The 20654-nt window shown below is 31.9% G+C and overlaps 1 protein-coding gene and 1 pseudogene across 1 annotated transcript; both read right to left on the bottom strand.

The window, feature by feature from the left end:
* Positions 1–13846: 13846 nt before the first annotated feature.
* Positions 13847–14897, bottom strand: LOC109124187 (stilbene synthase 3-like; annotated as a pseudogene).
* LOC109124132 (stilbene synthase 3) lies at positions 13847–15740 on the bottom strand. The gene is made up of 2 exons (XM_019225888.2): positions 15486–15740; positions 13847–15127 (listed from the first exon to the last, which is right to left on the bottom strand). Exons 1-2 carry the CDS (start codon positions 15661–15663, stop codon positions 15021–15023), a joined length of 285 nt encoding a protein of 94 aa, XP_019081433.1. The 5' UTR covers positions 15664–15740; the 3' UTR covers positions 13847–15020.
* Between the last annotated feature and the right edge of the window lie 4914 nt (positions 15741–20654).

Raw genomic sequence — 20654 nt, 5'->3', positions numbered from 1 at the left:
ACAACTTGACTTTGGTAGGCTCATAGGTCGTTCAAAGATTTTAATAAGGTTTTATATGTGGGCGCAGGTGTCTTTCTGATCACAAGTTAGGAGGTACTGGGGGCGATTCATCGGGTAAAGGTTTTAATAAGTGAGCGTTAATAATTGACTTCACTTGCCTTACGAAATGAGTCTAATTCCAAGATTCCACAGCTTTAAATAATAATTTACTTCTAGCAAAAATTTAAAAATATTTTTTGAACACGTTAATTAATTGAAACTTTAAATTTATATATAATTATATTTTTAATGAAATAAGTGTGTAGCTCTTAAAATTGATTATTTATTAATTAATGATTTAAATTGATTTTAAATTAAATTATTTTTAATTATTGACTTAAAACTTAATACTTATTTTTTACTATTAAGGTTTTTTAATAAAATTAACTTAAAATTTATTCCAAATTATTAAATTAATACATTTATCTTCGTTAATTTTGATTAATAATTATCCTCATTGATTTTAGCTATATTTATTCTCATTAATTTTAAATAATAAATTTATTTATAAAATATTCATATTTAAAGTGTTATATATATATATTCATAAAAAATTATTATAAAAAACGAGTCATGAATGTGGAATCATAATTCTTAAATATATTCTTACTAACATGGGCAAATGAGACAAATAAATAAATAAATTTGAAAATAAGAATAAATTAACTATTTTGACTTAATATTTAAAATTATTTTTATTTTAAGTTGTGGTATTAAGTTATTTAACCAAATATACTTAATCTATTTAATAATTTAAATTAGGTTATTAAATCAAATTAAATTAAATCATTAAATTAATTTATCAAATACAATCTAAGTGTTGAAATGAAACAAATCATAATCTATGGAGTCATAAACTACTAATATAAGCCTGATAAACATCTCAAACTATGGGCTTAGTCAAAGGATTTTCAACCATGAGACTCATGGAAATGTGATCCACAATCACTTCGTTTAGCTAACCATGTCTCGAATGTGTAATGGTATCAAACATCAATGTGTATAAAATTAAGAAATATATGCTACTGTCATACTCTGTGCAACAAATGTTGTAAAATGGCCACTAAGAACACCATTGATGATTTCATTATAGGAGACAAATTAGACAACAATAATTATGATGTGGCACAAAAAATCCAATACTTGTTAAATGAACAAGAGGGCCTTAAAGGTCTTAACTTGATCCCATGATCCAACCTAAGGAAAAGGAATTTAGTCAAACAACATCATGATATGAAAGCTTATCAGTTCTAGGTTAAGAAAGACCATTGTGCACATTTTAACATGTTGAGTGGTATTTATAACGACTTGATAAGGGAATTAAGCACTACCTCACTTTTCATACGATATGGAATAAGTCCAAATTTTCTATGGTTTGATATCTGCAACTATAATGTGTGCAATCACTTTGAAGTTTGAGCAATAGGTAATGGATCCAAAACTCATAATGGTTAAGCATTTGAGGACAATGTAAACCTTAATTCATGAATTAAATCCACTAATGAGCAACATTTCGCAATTGTAATATGCTCTTGCATGAATCATGTGGCCAAATGAAACTTGTGCTCACATGGGACAACGATATTTCTCACTTAATTGAGTTAGAAAAAAAAATGTCTAGGGGTGCAATTCACCTTACTTATTACCCAAGAAAGATAATGTCAAGTTAACAAGCCTAAGCATGACAGATAAGGAAAACATGGTATTCTAGGTAACTTAGGGCCAAAGAAAGGCAATAAAAACAACATTAGAGAGGCTAACGTGATGGGAATAAGGATAAGGCCAAAATGAAATGCTACAACTTTAAAAAGTTGAGTCACTATGCTTGTAAGTGCACTGAGCCAAAGAAGGTACACCTTAATCCCAAATGTTTCTTTTCATATATTTGAATACATGTATTAGTTTCTCATTCTATTCTTAAGTGGAGTGTAGACTTAAGAGCAACAAAACATGTAGTAAGGAATCAAGTGAGATTTATGGATTACAAAATGAAACTAATAGGTCGATAGTATGTTACCCCCCTCCCCTAGTAACAGATGAATGAGGTGAAGGGAATCCCAGATCTCTTTGTCTCTATCCATGATCAAGTTAGGTTTGTAAGAATTGAGTTACTAAAAGTAAGACATGATGTAACAAAGTCATACTTGACTATCTCATTGCTATCATATTTATACATTGACATTGATTTGAGCATTCGGCTCATATCTCTTACATTATACATAACATAGGTGCATTAAGAGTTGCACAAAGGATACAAGTCATAGATTTCTTATAAGTAGATAATTTATCCACAATCAATTCATAGATTTAAGAAATCCAATAGAGATTGTAGTGCATTACCTCATAATTAAAAGGATGGTTTGTCTTGGCCATTGAGATGGGTTTCCCATAGTGAGTGTATTAGTGATGTGATGCACATTAGATAGGACATATGGTGAATCATGATGTAAGGCTATCATTTATAGCGATTTACCAAGCTACTATACTATATAAACTCTCAACCTTGAGAGGATATTAAACATATGTTAAAATCAACAAAAGGCTTTGACATATAGGTGAGATTCTAAAGAGGTCATATATCCTTGTAGATTAGGTCACTATTGATAAAGGTTGGTGGCAACAGGTATTATTAATAAAGGCACCATGATATCTCATGGGTTTGAGACAGTAGATCCCCTTTTTGGTGATCTAAATGATATGTGATTATGAAATATGTGGTCATAGTAATTCCTTTAGTAGATTTGACATATGCTCCTTAAAGTTAGAATATGTCAATTGATCATATAATAAGTGGTATTTGTAACTCAAATATTTGAGATATAATCTTGATAGGTGATAGCTCTACCTTGTTAGATTATAAATATCAGTTCATGGGGATCTGCATATAGTGGATAGTAGGTCACAAACCCGAACTTTATCTCGTTGTTATTTACATAAGGTATTGAAGTACAATTGATTCTCTATAATAGGATGTTAAATCAACTTCAAAATTAGATTTTGAGGGAGTCAATACTCTTATGGGTCCTAATAGTCCCCACTTTGAACTCATATACCATGCTATCACAATTTATGAGGGTTAGATTGGCTCTTAATTAACTCTTATGCATAAGGGCATCTTGGTAATTATGTAATATTATACAAAAGACAGTGAATAAGGTCTCTAGATTAAGCTAATTGATTAATTAGATGGCCCAATATGGTTAATTAATCAATTAAGACCTATTTTAGGTTAAATTAAGTAAGTCAAGCCCATGTGGGCTTAAATCACTTAAGCCTAATAAGGAAACTCTATAAATACCTTTTTATGAGGTTAAAGTTTCTGAATGGCCTTGTAATTGTTTTCTTCTAGATCTAGAAAGAAAGTGAGAGTTTAGGCATCCACCCTTCCAAATGCCACTCTTTTGAGTGTCATGGGCATGGTTCGAGTCATCGGACAAAAGACATTGGGTGTATAAGACTTTTAAATTATTCAAGTACAGTCTTCATTGAATAGATTTCGATCTAGGAATATCCAGATCACAAATATGAGTTTTAATCTCTAGATTTATATTATTCTATTATTTTTTAAGCCATTTATTTTTTTATGGTAGATTTAGAGATCCCTAAAGATAGATGCATGCACCCTACAAGTTCAAGGGTATCGCAACGGAGTAATTTGAGGTTCCCAACAAGGTGCATGCCAAACTTTCCTCGACTTTCTTTTAAATCCTATGCACAACAAAAACATGTATTTATAAAAAACAAAAATATTTAAAATATTCATTAGAAAATATTACCTTGATTTGGATGTTACCAAATCAAATCCATGCAATGAAGAATTTGAAAAAAGTCATAGGTTGTCTTGTAGACCCACAATCTTCCACTATGATAACTCAACCTTACACTTGGCACACAATCGATACACACAACCGGTACACACAACTGATAAGAGGTATGAGAGAGTGGAGACTATGGCTCTCTCTTTAGATGGTAGAAGACGGTTATCTTGAAAACTCTAACCCTTAAAGAGGTATTTATAAGGTTCTCTAATTAAGCTTAAGTAACTTGAGCCCACCAAAAGTTGGGTCACTTAATCTAACCTAAAATAAATCCTACTTGATTAATTAAAATCACGATGTAGACCCTCCATTTTGTCCCTTAGCACATGCCTTAAGTGTTCTTTTAGTACTCTATAGCATGTTCCTTAGTGGTCCATTGATACTCACATAAGCTTTTTTTTTTTAGCCACCTTAAAGACTCTAGTTGAGGGATTTATCTGGCCCCCCATTATGACCTTGGCAGCCATGATTTAGAATTAGGTTTTTCCTTTCTTTTTATGATAGCTTATTTAGGTACAACATTAGGATAGCATATTTAGGCCTATTTAGGTACACTTTTTAGGTAACTTAGATGCATCCTAAATTGCCTAGATTCACTTAAACACTTCTTAAGCACACCTAGGCACCTTCTAGCTTGCACACACTCGCCCGTGGTCACCTAGGCACCTTTCAGATTACACATACTCACCCTAAGTCACTTAGGTACCTTGCTGATCACCTTAGGTCACTTAGGCTCACCCTAGGTCACTTAGGCACATCATATTTCACCTAGATTCACCTAGTCCCATTTAGACTCACTTAGCCCACCTAGGCCCACCATCAGGCACCACCTTAGGCCCATCTAGGTTACTTAGGCACCCCTAGGCCCATTTAGGTTCACCTAGACCCATTTAGGCATACCATGCCTACCTAGGCCCATTTGGACACCCCTGGGCCTATTAAGACTCATTAGGCCCACCTAGGTCACTTATGCCAACTTAGGCACATTTGGCTCATTTAGGATCACCCTAGCTTTTTTTTAGGTCACTCGAGCCCCTTTAGGCAACTTAGGTTCACTTAGACACACTTGGCACACTTAGATTCACCTAGGCACACATGGCACACCTAGGTTCACCTAGACCCATTTAGGCACATTTGGCTCATCTAGGCTCACTTAGCCCACCTAGGCCCAATTAGACCCACCTATATTCACCTAGGTTCATCTAGGTACACTTAGGTTCACATAGGTCCACCTTAAGTACACTTAGGTCATCTTTTAGGCATTTTTTGTGTGACTTGTATGACTTGCATTGTTGCATGGCTTGCGTGGCTCATTTTTTATATATGTTTATTTATTTTTATTTTTTTTCATTATTATCAATCACTTGTTTATTTTTATTTGTTATCTTTTTTTATTATTTATTTTTTTAATTAACTTATTTATTTATTATTGTTTTATCATTTTCTAATTTATTTATTTATTCATTCAACTATTTAATTTAATAAATTTGATGTTTTTGCAAGAAAACTTACCAATGGAAAAAAAATGGTTGACATTAGTTCTTTTCTTTTTTTTTAATTGAAGAATCAGATTTTAAAAAAAATAGTTTTTAATTGGAAAATAAAAATATTTATTTAAAAAAGAGATGATAAGTTTTAAAATGTGGGACGATAATATTTTTGAAAAAATGAGAATGACAAGATTAGGAGAAGAATAGGATTTTTGGGGGAGGTTTTTTTTTAGGGTTCACGATCAGGTATTCGATAGAGGCAGCAACACTAATGATTCTCCATATAAAATCCACGCACAACATGCGAAGTGGAGAGATTCTAGAGATAAAAGCCACGAACAACATACATTCTAGGGCAAAGTTTCCATCTTCAAGGGAACCACGACCAGAATTTTAAAGGGGTCTGCCCAAATTTTCAAAGAGAAAAGACAGGCTACCTCTCAGCATATAGCTACAACTTTGAGGGGAAACAACTAGTCGCACCACATAATTTCTCCACATGACACACCATAAGATGAAAGGCAGGTTGCACCATTAAAGAATGAAAGTGAAGGCTGCATCTTGGAATGACCACACACATACAACTTGGAGACATTGCTACAATCCGCGCACCTATTCGAAGAGGTAAGTGAGTTTATTTGTTCTTTAGTTTTTTATTTTTTTTATTAATTATTAAAAAAAATTTAATTAGATTGAAAAGTTAAAGTTTTGTTTATTAGTTTTTTTATTCAATTTAATTTTCGTGTCTTTAAAATTCTAGTCAATTAATTTATTTGGTTTTATGTCATTATCATCTTGTTTTTTTAAATTTTAGTTTCCGGGTTCATCTTAATTAATTTGTGCGATGCTTTAGGATTTTAGTGGATTAATTTATTTGATTCTATGTCATTATCATCATGTTTTTATTTTATTTTATTCTTTTTTTTTTCATCTTAGTTGATTCATGTGATGCTTTGGGTTTTTAGTTGATTAACTCATTTGATTCTATATCATTATCACCATGTTTGTTAATTTTGGTTTTTTGGATTGATCATATTCAGTTTACAAGTCTTTAGAATTTTAATTAATTAATTAATTTGACCTCTTGTCATTATATTCATGTTTTAAGTCTGTTAAGTTTCAGTTCTTGATTGATCCTTATTTAGTTCAGGTGTTTTAGAATTGTAAGTGCTTATGATACTATATTTTACATCATTTTAATCATGGGTTTGTGTGTTCGATTGATCTAATTTAATTCTTGATTATATCTTCAGTTTATGCGCTTGATTAATCCTTGTTAGTTTTTTTATTGATATCTGGTTAGCTTTATTTGATCTAAGGTCGTTTAGTTATTTGTTTTGATGTTTGTTCATTAAATTTAATTCTTGGAGGTCATCAAAAACTCATAAAAGTTGGCTCCTACTCCCACCAAATTGGTTTGGTTGGTTGTCAAAAATTTTACTTTGAAATTTTGTCTTCCTCTAGGTTGTCTTTGTTTGAGTCTTGTGTATTGTTGTTTGCAAATCATGTCTTTCTTTTTAAAGAGAAACTTTTTCTCAAAATATTCCCCGTTAAAATGCATTTCAAAATCTCATTTTCTTAAATAATATGCAACCATGTCTTGATCGATTTGAATCTTTCTCGGTTTTCAATAAAAATTATGGTTTTGAGTAAAACATGAATCTAATCTTGTGTCCCAAATAAATGGGATATTTTTAGGCAATATTTGTGTATATCAATTGGGGAATTGGTGGAACCCTTGCATAAAATCATTTTCCAAAAACTTTTTATTGATTAGCTTATTCAACTTATTGCATTTCTTAAAAGAAAATTTGATTTTTTCTATTTATGATGCTTCTAAATTTTTTTCAGTGATTTTATGGTATTTTAGACTTCTTGAACTTGAATTTAGAACTTTGTTTGAGTTAAAAATAAATTCTAAAGTGGAATATATGAATGAGTCTTTTAGATGGTTTTGTTTTCACCCAATTCTAGACACCTAAATCTTTTTTGTAAAAAATAAATTATTAGATGACTCTGTAAATTTGTTATGATATCCCTAATTCTAGACTTCTTGAAAATGGTTTTTAACATGTAAAATATTTATAAAAAAAAACATCTTTCTTGAGGGAGATATCATTTTTCAAAATTGAGTCTATTGTACATGATGGATTCTAGACACTTTGAAAGATGTGTGTGATTTTTTTTCTGATTTTATGAGATCTCTAATTATTTTTAAAAATTCAATTTATGCATGTCACTGTTTTCTGCCTAGTTCTGGACCTTCTCAGATGTTTTTATAAACCGGGATTAAATAGAGCTTTGTTAAATTGTTCAGACAATTGGATGATCATTTAGACACATAGGAGAAGTTCCCTAAATTTTTTTGTAGTTAAATTCTCATTGTAGATATTATTTAGCAATTGTTTTATGAAACCTTATGTTTTGACAGCATGCTAGAAATTATATATAGTCTTTAACTTATCTTTTAATATGGAGTTAATTGATATATCTTTGCTTGATCTTAATTGGCTTTGGTATTGTAATATAGACATGATAAGAATGTTGTTTGTTTTTTCCCATGACAAAATAATGTTTTTAGATATTTGTTTATGATTTTTTCGAGTGAATGCAACCGTTCTGACCCTTGTTGCATGTTTTTGTCTTAGTCACTAATTTTGATACTTATGGCTATCTTGAGCATTAGTTTAAATTTAAAAAATGAGCTTGTATGCATGTCCTATGTGATAGTTGTTGTTTCTTTAGACTTATGTCATTTCATTTGAGTTGTATATATACCGTGTATATTAGGGTTTATTGTCATAGTTATTTGTTATTATTTGTGAGCTAACCCTCTCTAGCTACATGCAAGGACATTGTAAGTTATGTTCGCTATCCAGGTATGTCCCTTAACCCCTTCTCTTTTTAATTCTATAAATATGCAAAATTTGTTTGTGAATACTCTTATGTTTGATATTGTCTTGATTGCTCTGATTTATTTCTTGATTATTTGAATGGATTGAATGCATGAGATATATTGTATTATATTGTCAAACTAACTTTGATGTCTTGTGATAATGCGTAAGAAGTAGTCTAGGTACGCATACTATCCTTTCTTTATGATTGTGATTTGAATCCTCGTTTGGCATGCTAGAATTTGTAGAATTTTAAAATCACTTTAGCCTATCTAGGTATCCATAATCAACTTATTAATTGTCATACTTTCATCAAGTTAGCTAGTAGAAACCATTTTAGGGCTTAGAGGGGTGCTATCTCTTTGAGGTACCTTCCCAACAAGTAACTTGATTCCCGGACCTAGACTTAGGCTTTTTGAAGACATGATTTTCCAAAACTATGGAGTCACATTTTTTAGGGTTTTAGTTTCTTATTTTCTTTCCTTTAAAAAAATAATAGAAATAAGTGGCAACTCTATGTTTTTGTAAAATACAATTTTTCAATTAAAAAAGCGAGCCCTGCCAACGAGTGGGAATGCATGTGAAAAATGTGGATCCACATACAGGCTTTTAATTAGTCGATTAGCCTTAATCCAAAGACTTTATTTACTAACCCCTATGCAACCTTACATGATTACCAAAACATTCTTATGCACAAAAGTGAACCAATAGTCAATCCAACCCTTATAAACCATGCCAACAAGGTATATGAGCTCAAGTGGGGACCACTAGGACCTATAGGACAATATTATCTCCCTTATAATCTAATTTTGAAGTTGACTTAACATCCCACTATAGATAATCAACTTCACTCTCTAATGCCCATTATAAATAACAATAAGACACTTAGTATTCGAGTCTATGACCTACTATTCATTATGTCCAGTCTCCTCATGAACTAGTATCCGTAGTTTAACAAGATAAACATTATCAGTCTTTCAAGACAACTTCTACTATCCTTGAGTTATAGATTTTCTTATTGTGTGTTCAATTGACATGTCTTAGCTCTCAAAGAGCCTATGTCAAGTTCTACTTAAGGAACTACTATGGTCATAGTTTCCATGAACACACCTCCTTAAAATCACCCAATGGGACACACTGTCTCAATCTTAAAAGATATCATGGTGACTCTATTGAGAATACCTATTGTAATTAGTTTCCATCAACAGTGATCCAATCCATAGGGAATATATGATTAGTTTATAATCTCACCTATAGGTCAATGTCACTACTAACTTTAACGCAAGCTAAGTATTCTCTTACAATGAAGCAACTTGGTAAAGTTATGACTGTTTGATAGCTTTATGTCATAACTCACCATAGGTCCTATATAATGTAAAAACCACACACACATTTGCACTCACCATAGGCAACATATCCCGGTAGTCAATACCAATCATCCCTCCAATTAAAAGGTAGTGCAATATAAACTCTAATGGGTTGTCTAAACCCACAAACCAGTTATAAACAAGTCATCTACTTGTAAAAAGCTTGTGACTTGGATCTTCCGTGCAACTCCTAATGCACCCAAGTCACGAACAATGCAAGAGATCCAAGTCAGAATCTTTACAAGGTAATGCATGGAATGAGGATAGATAAAAGTGAACTAAAAATTTATTAATAAATAATAAAATCCAAAATTCTATTACATTATGTCATGTTTTTAAAGGCTCTATCCTAATAGAAGGATGCTCTAAACGTTGGCATACAAAAGCTTAAGTTGTGTTTGAGGCACACGCTACTCTTCCATGATGTATCACATGCACTTAGTATCCAATGTAGTCTACATTCAATTATAGTTATATTTGAACTAAGTTTCATCTGTCGTTTTGTTTGGCCAAAGGTGAACTCTAATAAAATAAGGCCATGTATAGACAAGGTTTTTTACTTAATGGTTTATTTATGTTGGATTTAGATTCTTCATCTTCTTACGTGGCTCTTATAATACCATTGATTCTTTCAGATGGCATGCTAAATTAAGACATATACGCAAAGAAACGATGATTAAACTAGTTAGGAAAGGACTTCTAGGGTCTCTCTCTCAATGTTAGCCTACCTATTTGAAAGACTTGTCTAGCAAGTAAAACCTATAGGAAGCCTTTTGGACATACACCTAAGGTTTCACACCTTCTAGAGTTGGTTTATTGAGACATTTTTGAACCTATGAATATAAAGGCATGCCATGGTGCCTATTATTTTTTTTCACTTTCACTGATGACTATTTGTGTTTTAACTATGCATATCTAATTTTCCATCGCTTTTGTATTGTCCTAAATTAAATTAAAGGTTAATTTAAGTTTACTTAATCCTTTAATGCAGATTATGGTTTAGCTAATGAATTAGGTATAATTATTCTTCAAATGTGTTTAGTCGAGTACTAAATATGTTACACTAGTTGATTAATATTTCACATGTATTTAGCAATGGTGGAAACCTCTACTCTTTAATGTTTAGCGAGTTGGCAGCTTAGTCAATTGCTTGCTTGAGCAAGTGGTTGAAAATTCAAGAAATATGTTAATTTACTTGTTGTAATAGAGTCATTTGTCACCTTAAATTTTAATTAAAAAATGTTGAAATAGGTGTGAGAAACTTGTTAGTTGTATAACACTAAGAGCGTTTCAAAGCTAAATATCTAGCAACAATTTCTTAAAGATAATTGCCTACAAACTTTAATCTTTGTTTTATGTCAAAAGAAAATGACAACATATGGGAGACCTAGAGACTCAACTAAAAGGAAAACTAAGGGAAAAGTTGAAAGCTAAAGTCAGTCAAGTTACTATAATAGGTAAGGAAGTTTTGTTTGAAAACTCTATTTAATACTGTATACAAAACTTGAGCAAACGTATTTGTTGTATGTAATGTTGAAAAATAAATTGAGATGTGAAGTTATAGAAATTTGGATTTCGTACAACACTTGAATATGAGAAATTCTTATTGAAACTTGTTGCTCGTGATTAAGATACACTCTGTTGTGATGAGACATACTATATTTTACTTAAATTAACTTGTTAATGTAGCATGAGCAACATGGAGTGTTGAAAACACTCGTATATCTTATTGTAAGGCATCATGATGCGTGGCCCAAATTAAATAAAAAATAAATAAAAGGAAACAATCCCTGGGTGAGAGCCCCTTAAGGAAAAAGGGTAAAGTACCCTAGAATGAAAAACCCAAAACATTCTTAAGAAAATCTATCCATATGTGGATTAATGTGGGGCATGGAAGCATGTCCTTGGGTGAGAGCCTTATAATACTTTGTGTATTGAGACTAATGTTATAGGTTATGAAAAGAAGTTGTTCCAAGAAAGGTAAATGGTATGATATTTGTTGATAGATATGATATAATTGCATATGTTGAGTAAAATCCATATTTTATATGAATTGTTGTTTTAAATGATGCAAAATAATTTAAACAGTTGCTTTACAATTATTTTGTTAAATTAGACCCTTCTTTACTGAGTTGAAGCTCACCATTTTTATGTAAAATTATTTTATACAAACCAAGTTAAAGAGGATAAAAAAGGAAGAAAAAGTCGGTATTGTGTTGCTATTAAGAGACCTAGAAGGCTGTGTTGTTGAAGTATGGGTGTTTTTGTTGTTAAAGAAATTTTGTAATGTTATAAAAGTAAAGAATTACAATTGTATATAATAGTTGTACTTTTTTTTGTAATCTAAATAGTATGTATAGCATTCGGAGAAAGTAAATAAAATGTATATTTTCTATATTCTAGCTCTAGTTGGTAGTGCACAAATCTAAGGTGCACAAATTTTTTAGTTCAAATGCGCAATTTGGTCTATGGAGCGCCACTTCTCAGCATCTCAACACAGTTTTACTCTCAACACATAACTCATTTATTATTTTGTCATTTATTGCTCCATTTACTTTTACTTTCTAATGTAAATAACGAAATACCAATAAAAATACTTTTAGAACCTAATTCCAAGTAAATCAAAACCTAATGTTCCAAATTTAGTTATAAATTGACAACTTTTATTGAATTTCTTTAGGAAAAAGTCCACTCAAGTAAATTTATCAAAGATAAAAATCCAATATATATATATATATTGAGTATTACCAGCATTAAAAAAAAAAAATCTACTACTTTTTATCTTAAATTTGAAACTTTTAAAAATAGTTTGTTTTCCATATGAAATTTATGCACAGTTAAGATAGTATACAAGACATATTTGAAAACTCTATTGGACCACGTTATCTATACTCTTAAACAAAAAGAAAATTTAAATTTAAAAGTTGTAAAATAAAATTTAATATTATATATATGGATAAATGATTAACATACTAGTTGTATGATAGAACTTGAATTTATGAACATGAAATATAAATGATTAACATACTATATTACAAATATTATATCATTATACTTTAATTCCCATTTCAAATTCTAGAATTATGGGTTAACCCTTTTGTATTATAATTAAACCATAGTTTTAGAATTTGGGGTGTGACGGCTTTGAAGCATTGGATTACTTCAAGTGATTTATATATATAGCAAAGGTTGAAAATCATAAAGACAAGAATTCAAAGATTCTTCAAACTAATAGAGGTCGTAAATACTTGGCATATTAGTTTCAAAACTCTATGAAGAGAAAGGAATACACACACAATTGACATTTTTTTAGCACTTACAACAAAATAGTATAGCGAAAAGAAAGAATCAAATATTTTAATTAACTACGTAAAGGGTTATGTGATGTATGGTGACTTCCTAATTAATGAGGGATTGATTGAAATAGAGTCCCTTGATATTGATTTTATGGAAAGTATTTTTCCCAATATTGGTGAAGTTATGAAGAAGAGTCTTGAACTCCATGAGTTGTAAGAAGAAGCAACACAATTTTTGAGCAAGGATGAGGAATTACAAACTCACCTTGAAATTGCTAAAGATAATGAAAGTGACTTGTGTCCTAGCAGGAATGTACCAGTAAAAAGGCTTTTCACAAGGTCCTAAGTTATGTAGAAGCAAATTTTACCATATTCTCCATCATTGCTTTTTGATTGAAGAGGAATCCTACATTGTGCCCCATTAAACCTTAATGGCCCTAGTTCTTATAAGGAAACATTGAATTCACCTAAATCATCATATAGGTTAGCCATTATGAGGGAAGAGATGTGTTCCATAGCAAAGAACCGTGTTTAGGAGTTGGTTAATCTTTTACTTGGCCATAAGACCATAGGAAATAAATGTATATTAAAAATCAAACACAAAGTATATGGTTCGATCAAAAAATACAAGGCTTTTCTAGTGGCCAAAGGATATACCAAAAGAAAGAGTATATAGATTATGAAGAGACATTCTCCCTTACATTTACCTTTATTCACCTTATTCTAGCTATTGTTGCACATTTAGACCCAACATAACAAATTCCATGTAGTTTAGGATACTAGGCTTTGGCATACACATTTGAGAGAGGCCAAAATTGATTACAAGCAAACTTTCAACTATATTTGTGTTCAATCAGAATTCAAACAAGAGGAAAGTAAATTAAGTTGAAAACTTCTTGGCTACATTACCAAAATTTAAAATTGGTGCTATATATCTAATTCTTTTGGTTTTCTTTTTTCAATGGTATTTATGACAAAAGAAAACTATAACTTTCGAGGAAACTTCAAGAATATAAAACAATAAGAACTTGATGTCTCATCCTTTTAACTTCAGGTCACTACACCTTTCAACGATCACTAAATTACAATCTCCTCATTTAAAATAGAAATAATAAAAAAATCAAATTATTACTAACTTTGCAAATATATGTATATATCTTCATTAACACCTCCTTAATACAATAAGACATGGCTTGTATATAACTTTTCTTATCGTTCTTTACTCAATTTGTAGCCATAGGTATGCTATGCAGTACAACGGTCTCGATGGTCAAGCCTGGTCAAAACCGAACAATACTCCCCAATCCAATCCTTCACCTGTGGTGGCCTTTTTCCCCTTCAATGATTTCCTCCTCATCTCATCCAAAATAAACAACACACATGCACTTGACATGTTACCGTACTCACTCAACACATGTCTTGTTGCTTCAAGTTTCTTTTTATCTAAATTGAGTTTTGCTTCAACTGCATCAAGAATTGCAGGGCCACCTGGATGGGCAATCCAAAATAACGAGTTCCAATCGCTAATACCAAGTGGATCAAAAGCTTGAGTCAAGCATTTCTCTATGTTCTCGGAAATCAAAGTCAGCACATTAGGCCATAAATGAAAGGTAAGTCCCACCTCACGTAAGTTGCCCGCAATGGCACCTGCTGAATTAGGAATAAACGTTTGGGCTGCTGAAACTAGCTAGAAGAAGGGTCGTTCAATCGAGACATCTGAATCTGATCTAACAATCACAGCTGCAAACCCATCACCAAAAAGGGCTTGACCAACTAAAGAATCCAAAGAATCTTTGGAAGGTCCTCGGAATGTAACAACAGTGATCTTAGAGCACACCACAAGGACTCGTGCTCCTGCATTATTCTCTGCAAGATCTTTAGCGGTTCGAAGGACAGTTCCACCTGCATAGCACCCTTGATGGTACAACATAACTCTTCTAACTGAAGTTTCAAGACCCAAGAGATTAGCAAGTTTATAATCAGCACCAGGCATTTCTACACCTGAAGTTGTACAAAATACAAGGTGGGTGATCTTGGACTTTGGCTGGCCCCACTCTTTAAGTGCCTTCAATGCTGCTTCCTTACCAACCTTAGGTACCTCAGCTGTGATAATCTCTTAGCGTATGTTAAGAGATGGAGCCATATAAGCACCAATGTTTGGATGATCCTCAAGCATTTCTTCAGTCAAATGAATGTAACGTTTTTTTATCATTGATTTGTCACCTATAAAAGAAGTAACATGAACACATTAGTTTTACCAATTGACAAGTCATATAGTATATTGTTCAAGATAATCAACATGCATTTAACATTGAAGCAAGTATAAGTGGGTATTCTTAATTATAGCGAGCAATGCTACATGTTCAAAGAACAGCGCTTCAAGCCATTACAGTCAGATGCAAGGAATATTGGTTATTGAAGTAAAATTATTTTCAAGTTTCCTAAAGTAATTTATCTAAAAGCTATACTCTAGAAAGCTTGAAACATCCATTCACTCGGAGGTGAGTCTCACCTAATAGCACACACTCTTATATGTATAGATGTGTTATGTATATAAGAATTAATGCATGAATATACTTACATATACGATTGAACTTCTTCTTCAACTCAGTCATGTGCTCGCTCTTAGTGACCCTGAAATAGTAATCAGCATAATCAGACTGGTGGACACAGTGGTCGGGAGTAGCTGTGCCAATGGCTAGGATGGTGGCCGGACCCTTGGCACGTTGAGCGTTTCTAATTTCCTCAACTGAAGCCATTGATGCCAGCTACGTACTCAAATTGAAGCTCAAGATTAAGTCGAGGGAGGAAAGAGAAGAATGCTTGGAGCTGGCTTGAGAAAGATGGATGTGAGTGTTGGGCTTTTATAACCTGTGTCTCACCAACTCTTATCCATTGACTGTCACTGATCAGTTGGCTTCAAAGTTTGTGTGCTTGAGTTTATTTTTTGGTGGGGTTCATTTTCGGACATGTGTTAATGTATTTGTGCTGTCTCTTTCTTCCCTGTTCTTCAACTACCCAGAGGAAGACTTTTCCGCTGATTGTTTATTTTAGTTTTCCATGTGTGGGAAGCTGCTACCAACTTTCTTCATTGCTCGTGAAAAGGTCATTCACAGTTGGATTTCTAAATTTGAAGTCATAACCTCAACAACCCAATAACCAATACACTATTTTCGATCCTTCTTCAGGATTACATCACATGTCATTTAACTTTAATATTCAAAAAGTAATTCAACAAATATCTCATTTTTATTTAACCTATTGATTCTCAAACGTTTTTTTTTTCTTCAGAATTTTTAAATTATCTATACTTTTTTCAATTTTTAAAGTGGTTGAAGGTGTCTTTCCAAGCACAAGTGGGGAGTATTGGGAGGGGATTCATCAGGGAAAGGTTTTATTAACAAATGAGCTTCCATAATTGACTTCACTTGTCTAGTAAGTTTCATCAACTTTAAGCAATAATTTCCTCCTAGTAAAATTAAAAATATTTTTTGAAAATTTTCAGTTAATCGAAACTTTAAACTTTATATTGATATATAATTATACGTTTGATTAATGAAAGAACAAAAATGTTACCATCTGGACGGAATAAATGAGAATTGCCTGATTTTTTTTTTTTTATATTTTCCCAAAAAAAAAAATTCAAGATATTCCAACGATATTTCATAATTTTATCCCAATTTTGTCATTCTTCTCTCATTTTTGTGTGCACACATCACATGTGAAATGACAATGGGTGGATTTTCATATGATTTTTATAATAATTAATTACAAGACAAATATAAAGTAGTAAATAAAATTATTAATATTTTAAAAAAAATAGTTTTACGTATATAATTATTTCTTTTATATGCCCAAATACATCTAAATTTTCGGAGGTGTTTTGGTACATACCTGAAGATGATTTACTCGGGAATCACCTACAGAAATCCGCAGGTCAAGAACTATTCTTTGAAATTATTCTCCCATCTTGTGATTAAGAGGGAGAGGAGAAGGTATTTATAGAAGAGAGATCCTAAAAAACTTTTCCAACTCTTTATTTGGTTAGGATTAGGATTAGATGGTAATAGATTCCTCGTGTACCACTTATCCCTTAATTGGTCCAGCCCACTAAGGATACCCCTGTTAGTCTACCCATAACACCCAAAATAATAAATAATCCAACATCTCGTATTCACACATAATAGGCTCAAACATCTCTCAACATCTTATTAACTATTCCATACATATTTATTAATGAGTTACACGATGGTCTAGCCACCTATAAAAGAAATTTGCGAGCAATATACCAAATCTTATCTAGACCATCCTAGAGCATTCTATCTCTCATTATGCACCAAATTCATTTGGTCACGTCTCATTTTTAGCATCTCAAATCCCTTTAAGTGATATCTCATAGCCTTGCTAGAAGCCCCTCTATCTAGTATTTATGTTCATAGTTAAATATGTAGCACCTAAGCACTAAATAACTTGTCAACAATGAACATAAAACATGGATATGTTATTAAATAGTTTTCCTATCGCCCTCATACCATTTTTTATTCTTTTTTGTCTAAATGTTTTCTAAACATGACCATAGAAAATATGCTAGAGTAACATACATTATAGCTCCATTTCATGGAAAAGTCAAAAGTCACAAAGAGCACAGCAAAATATAGAATCATCTAAAGTATAATGATCTATAAGGACTCATACAATGAAGAAGCAAGAATTCATTTTTCAACTTCCTTATCTTAGCTGCCAAGCACATGTAGTATGGAATACATGTTATAGTGGAATGTTCTTTAAAGAGCAGCTATCTCTCCTCAAAAACTCTATACGGATCTTAGTCCAGTCACTACTAGGTGTCTAACCCGAATCTCCATAAATTTGCTAATCCTAGTGCCATGCATATTAAGGTTTTGTATCCAACCATTCTATAGGTTATGTATGGATAGTGAGATCTAAACATTTTTCTATACTCTATCTGGAAGAGGGAAAAAAAAAAAAAAACCTCATCTTGGTTCCCTCCAAGACAACACTCAAATAGATTTGGCTTAGCCCGCTATTCTAGCATCTCAAGCTCAACATGTTTCATCTTAGCTCAGTTTCCAAGAGCGCTAAAGGAGGCCGTCAAGTGAGTGAATCTATATATACCTATTGATATACCTTACTATGTGTGTGCCAAAATCTATCATGCAACAATTAAACATAGACAATGAAATATGTGTATCATAAATAACAATATCCTGAATAATAAAGATCTAATGCCATAGTCAATTAGTAAATAAAAAACAAATCACAGTCCATGGAGTCTTAAACTCCTAATATGAGCTTGATAAACATCTCGAGCTATTGGCTTAGTCATAGGATTTGCAACCCTATGACTCATACAAATGCATTCCACAATCACCTCATTTAGCCAACCATGCCTTGAATGTGTAATGGTATTTAACATCAATGCATTTGAAATTAAGAAATATATGTTAATATCATACTCTATGCAATAAATGTAGTGAAATGACCACCAAGAATGTTGTTGTTGACTTGACTTAAAGAGACAAATTAAATAACAATAATTATGATATGTAGCACAAAAAATATAATAATTTTTAAATGAACAAGAGGTCTTAAATCCCTTGACTTGATGCCATGATCCAACTCGAGAAAAGGAAATTCAATCTAATAACATTGTGATATGAAAGCTTATCAATTCTAGGTTAAGAAATATCATTGTGCAGGCTTTACCTTGTTTATTAGTATGCACAATGACTTCATAAGGATGTTCGAGCACTACCTCACTTCTCAGAAAATATGGAATAAGCTCAAAATTGCGTATGGCTTGACAATTGCAACTAGGTTACGTGAAGTCACTTTGAAGTTCAAGCAAAATATGTCACAGATGCCAAACACATGATGGCTAAGCATTTGAGATTAACTTCAACCCTAATTTGTGACTTTAAAGTTGACGATAATAACATAACTAATGAGCAAAATATCATAATAGTATTTTGCTCTTTGCCCAAATTATGGGGCTAAATAAAACTTGTGCTCACGCACAATAAGAATATCAAAACCTTTACTGATATTTCTTACCTAATTGAGTTATAAGTAATGCACCTAAGGGGGTGCAACACACCACACTTGTTGTTTATGTGGGACAAAGAAAAGCTAACAAGTGTAAGCATAATAGACAAGGAAAATATGGTAGTACAGGTAATTTAGGTCCAAAGAAAGGTAATAAAAAATTTTCAGAGAGGTAAGCATGATGAGAATAAGAAGGCTAAAATGAAATGCTACAACTATGCAAAATTGGGTCACTTTGCTTGTGAGTAGATTGAGCCAAAGAAGGTATACTTTAATCCTAACTCTTTCTTTTCATATGTTCATACATATGTATTAGTTGTTCATTCTCTTCTTGGGTTGATTATACACTCAAGAGCAACAAAAAATGTAGTAAAAGATCAAGTGAGATTTGTGGATTACAAAACAATATTAATAAGCCGATAGTATGTTACCCTAGGTAACAAAACAAAGGAGGATGTTTTAAGAGTTGGCATATAACAACTTAAATAGTGTTTGAGGTGCACACTACTTCTCTATGATGATGTATTATATGCACTTGATATCCAATGTAATTTGCTTTCAGTTACAGCCCTACTTGAACTGAGTTTCATGTTTCATTTTGTTTGGTCAAATGTTGAATTCCATTTAAATAAGGCTCTATTTGGCAACGTTAATTTTATTATGGCTTGTGATAATTCCATTTTATGTTGAATTTAGATTTTGCCTCTTCTTATATGGCTTGTGATAATACCACTAATTCTATGAAGTGGCATGCTAGATTAAGATATATGTAGTTAGAAAAGGCCTTCTAATGTATCTCACCAATGTTAGCCTACCCATGTAAGAGACTTGTCTAGCTAGCAAAGCCTATAGGAAGCCTTTTAGAAAGGCACCTAGGGTCTCATACCCTTTGAAGTTGGTCCATATAGACATTTGTAGACCTATGAATGTGAAGGTACATCATGGTGCCTCTTATTTTTTTCTTCACAATCTATAATAATTACTCATGTTTTAATTTTGCATATCTTATCTCATATTACTTTAAAACATTAGATTACTTCAAGCGCTTTATGGTAGAAATTGAGAATAACAAAAAAAATGAATATTTTTCAAACTAATAGAGGTCATAAATACTTGTCACATTAGTTTCATAAACTATGTGAGGAGAAAGGTATACACAAGAAGTTGACAATTCTTGGCACTTCGCAATAAAATGGTACAGCACAAAATTAAAAAAAATAATATATATATATATATATATATATATATATATATATATATATATATATATATTCATACTTTATTAGACATGGTTAGGTCAATGATGCCATATGCTAACCTCCTAATATCTTTTTCAAGGTGGATGCTCTTGTAATTACTACCGACATCTTCAATCGAGCACCTTCTAAGTTAGTCACTACTCCATATAAGCCCTGGAATGACGCAAAACCAAATCTAGAAGATTTGCAACCTTAGGGTTACACAAGTTATGTTCATAACATTTCTCATAAATATGAGAGGTTAGGCCTTAGAGCAATTAAGAATGTCCTTATAAAATATTCTAACTTCTTAAAAGGTTATGTGATATACAGAAAATGTCCTAATGAAGGATTGATTAAAATATTCAGATGATATTGATTTATGGAAAGCAGTTTTCCCAATATTGGTGAAATAAAGAAGAATCTTGAAACCCATGAGTTGCAAG

The sequence above is a fragment of the Vitis vinifera genome, chromosome 16 (assembly GCF_030704535.1).
Source record: "Vitis vinifera cultivar Pinot Noir 40024 chromosome 16, ASM3070453v1".
Lineage (NCBI taxonomy): Eukaryota > Viridiplantae > Streptophyta > Magnoliopsida > Vitales > Vitaceae > Vitis > Vitis vinifera.
This window is presented reverse-complemented; position numbering and strand designations above follow the sequence as displayed.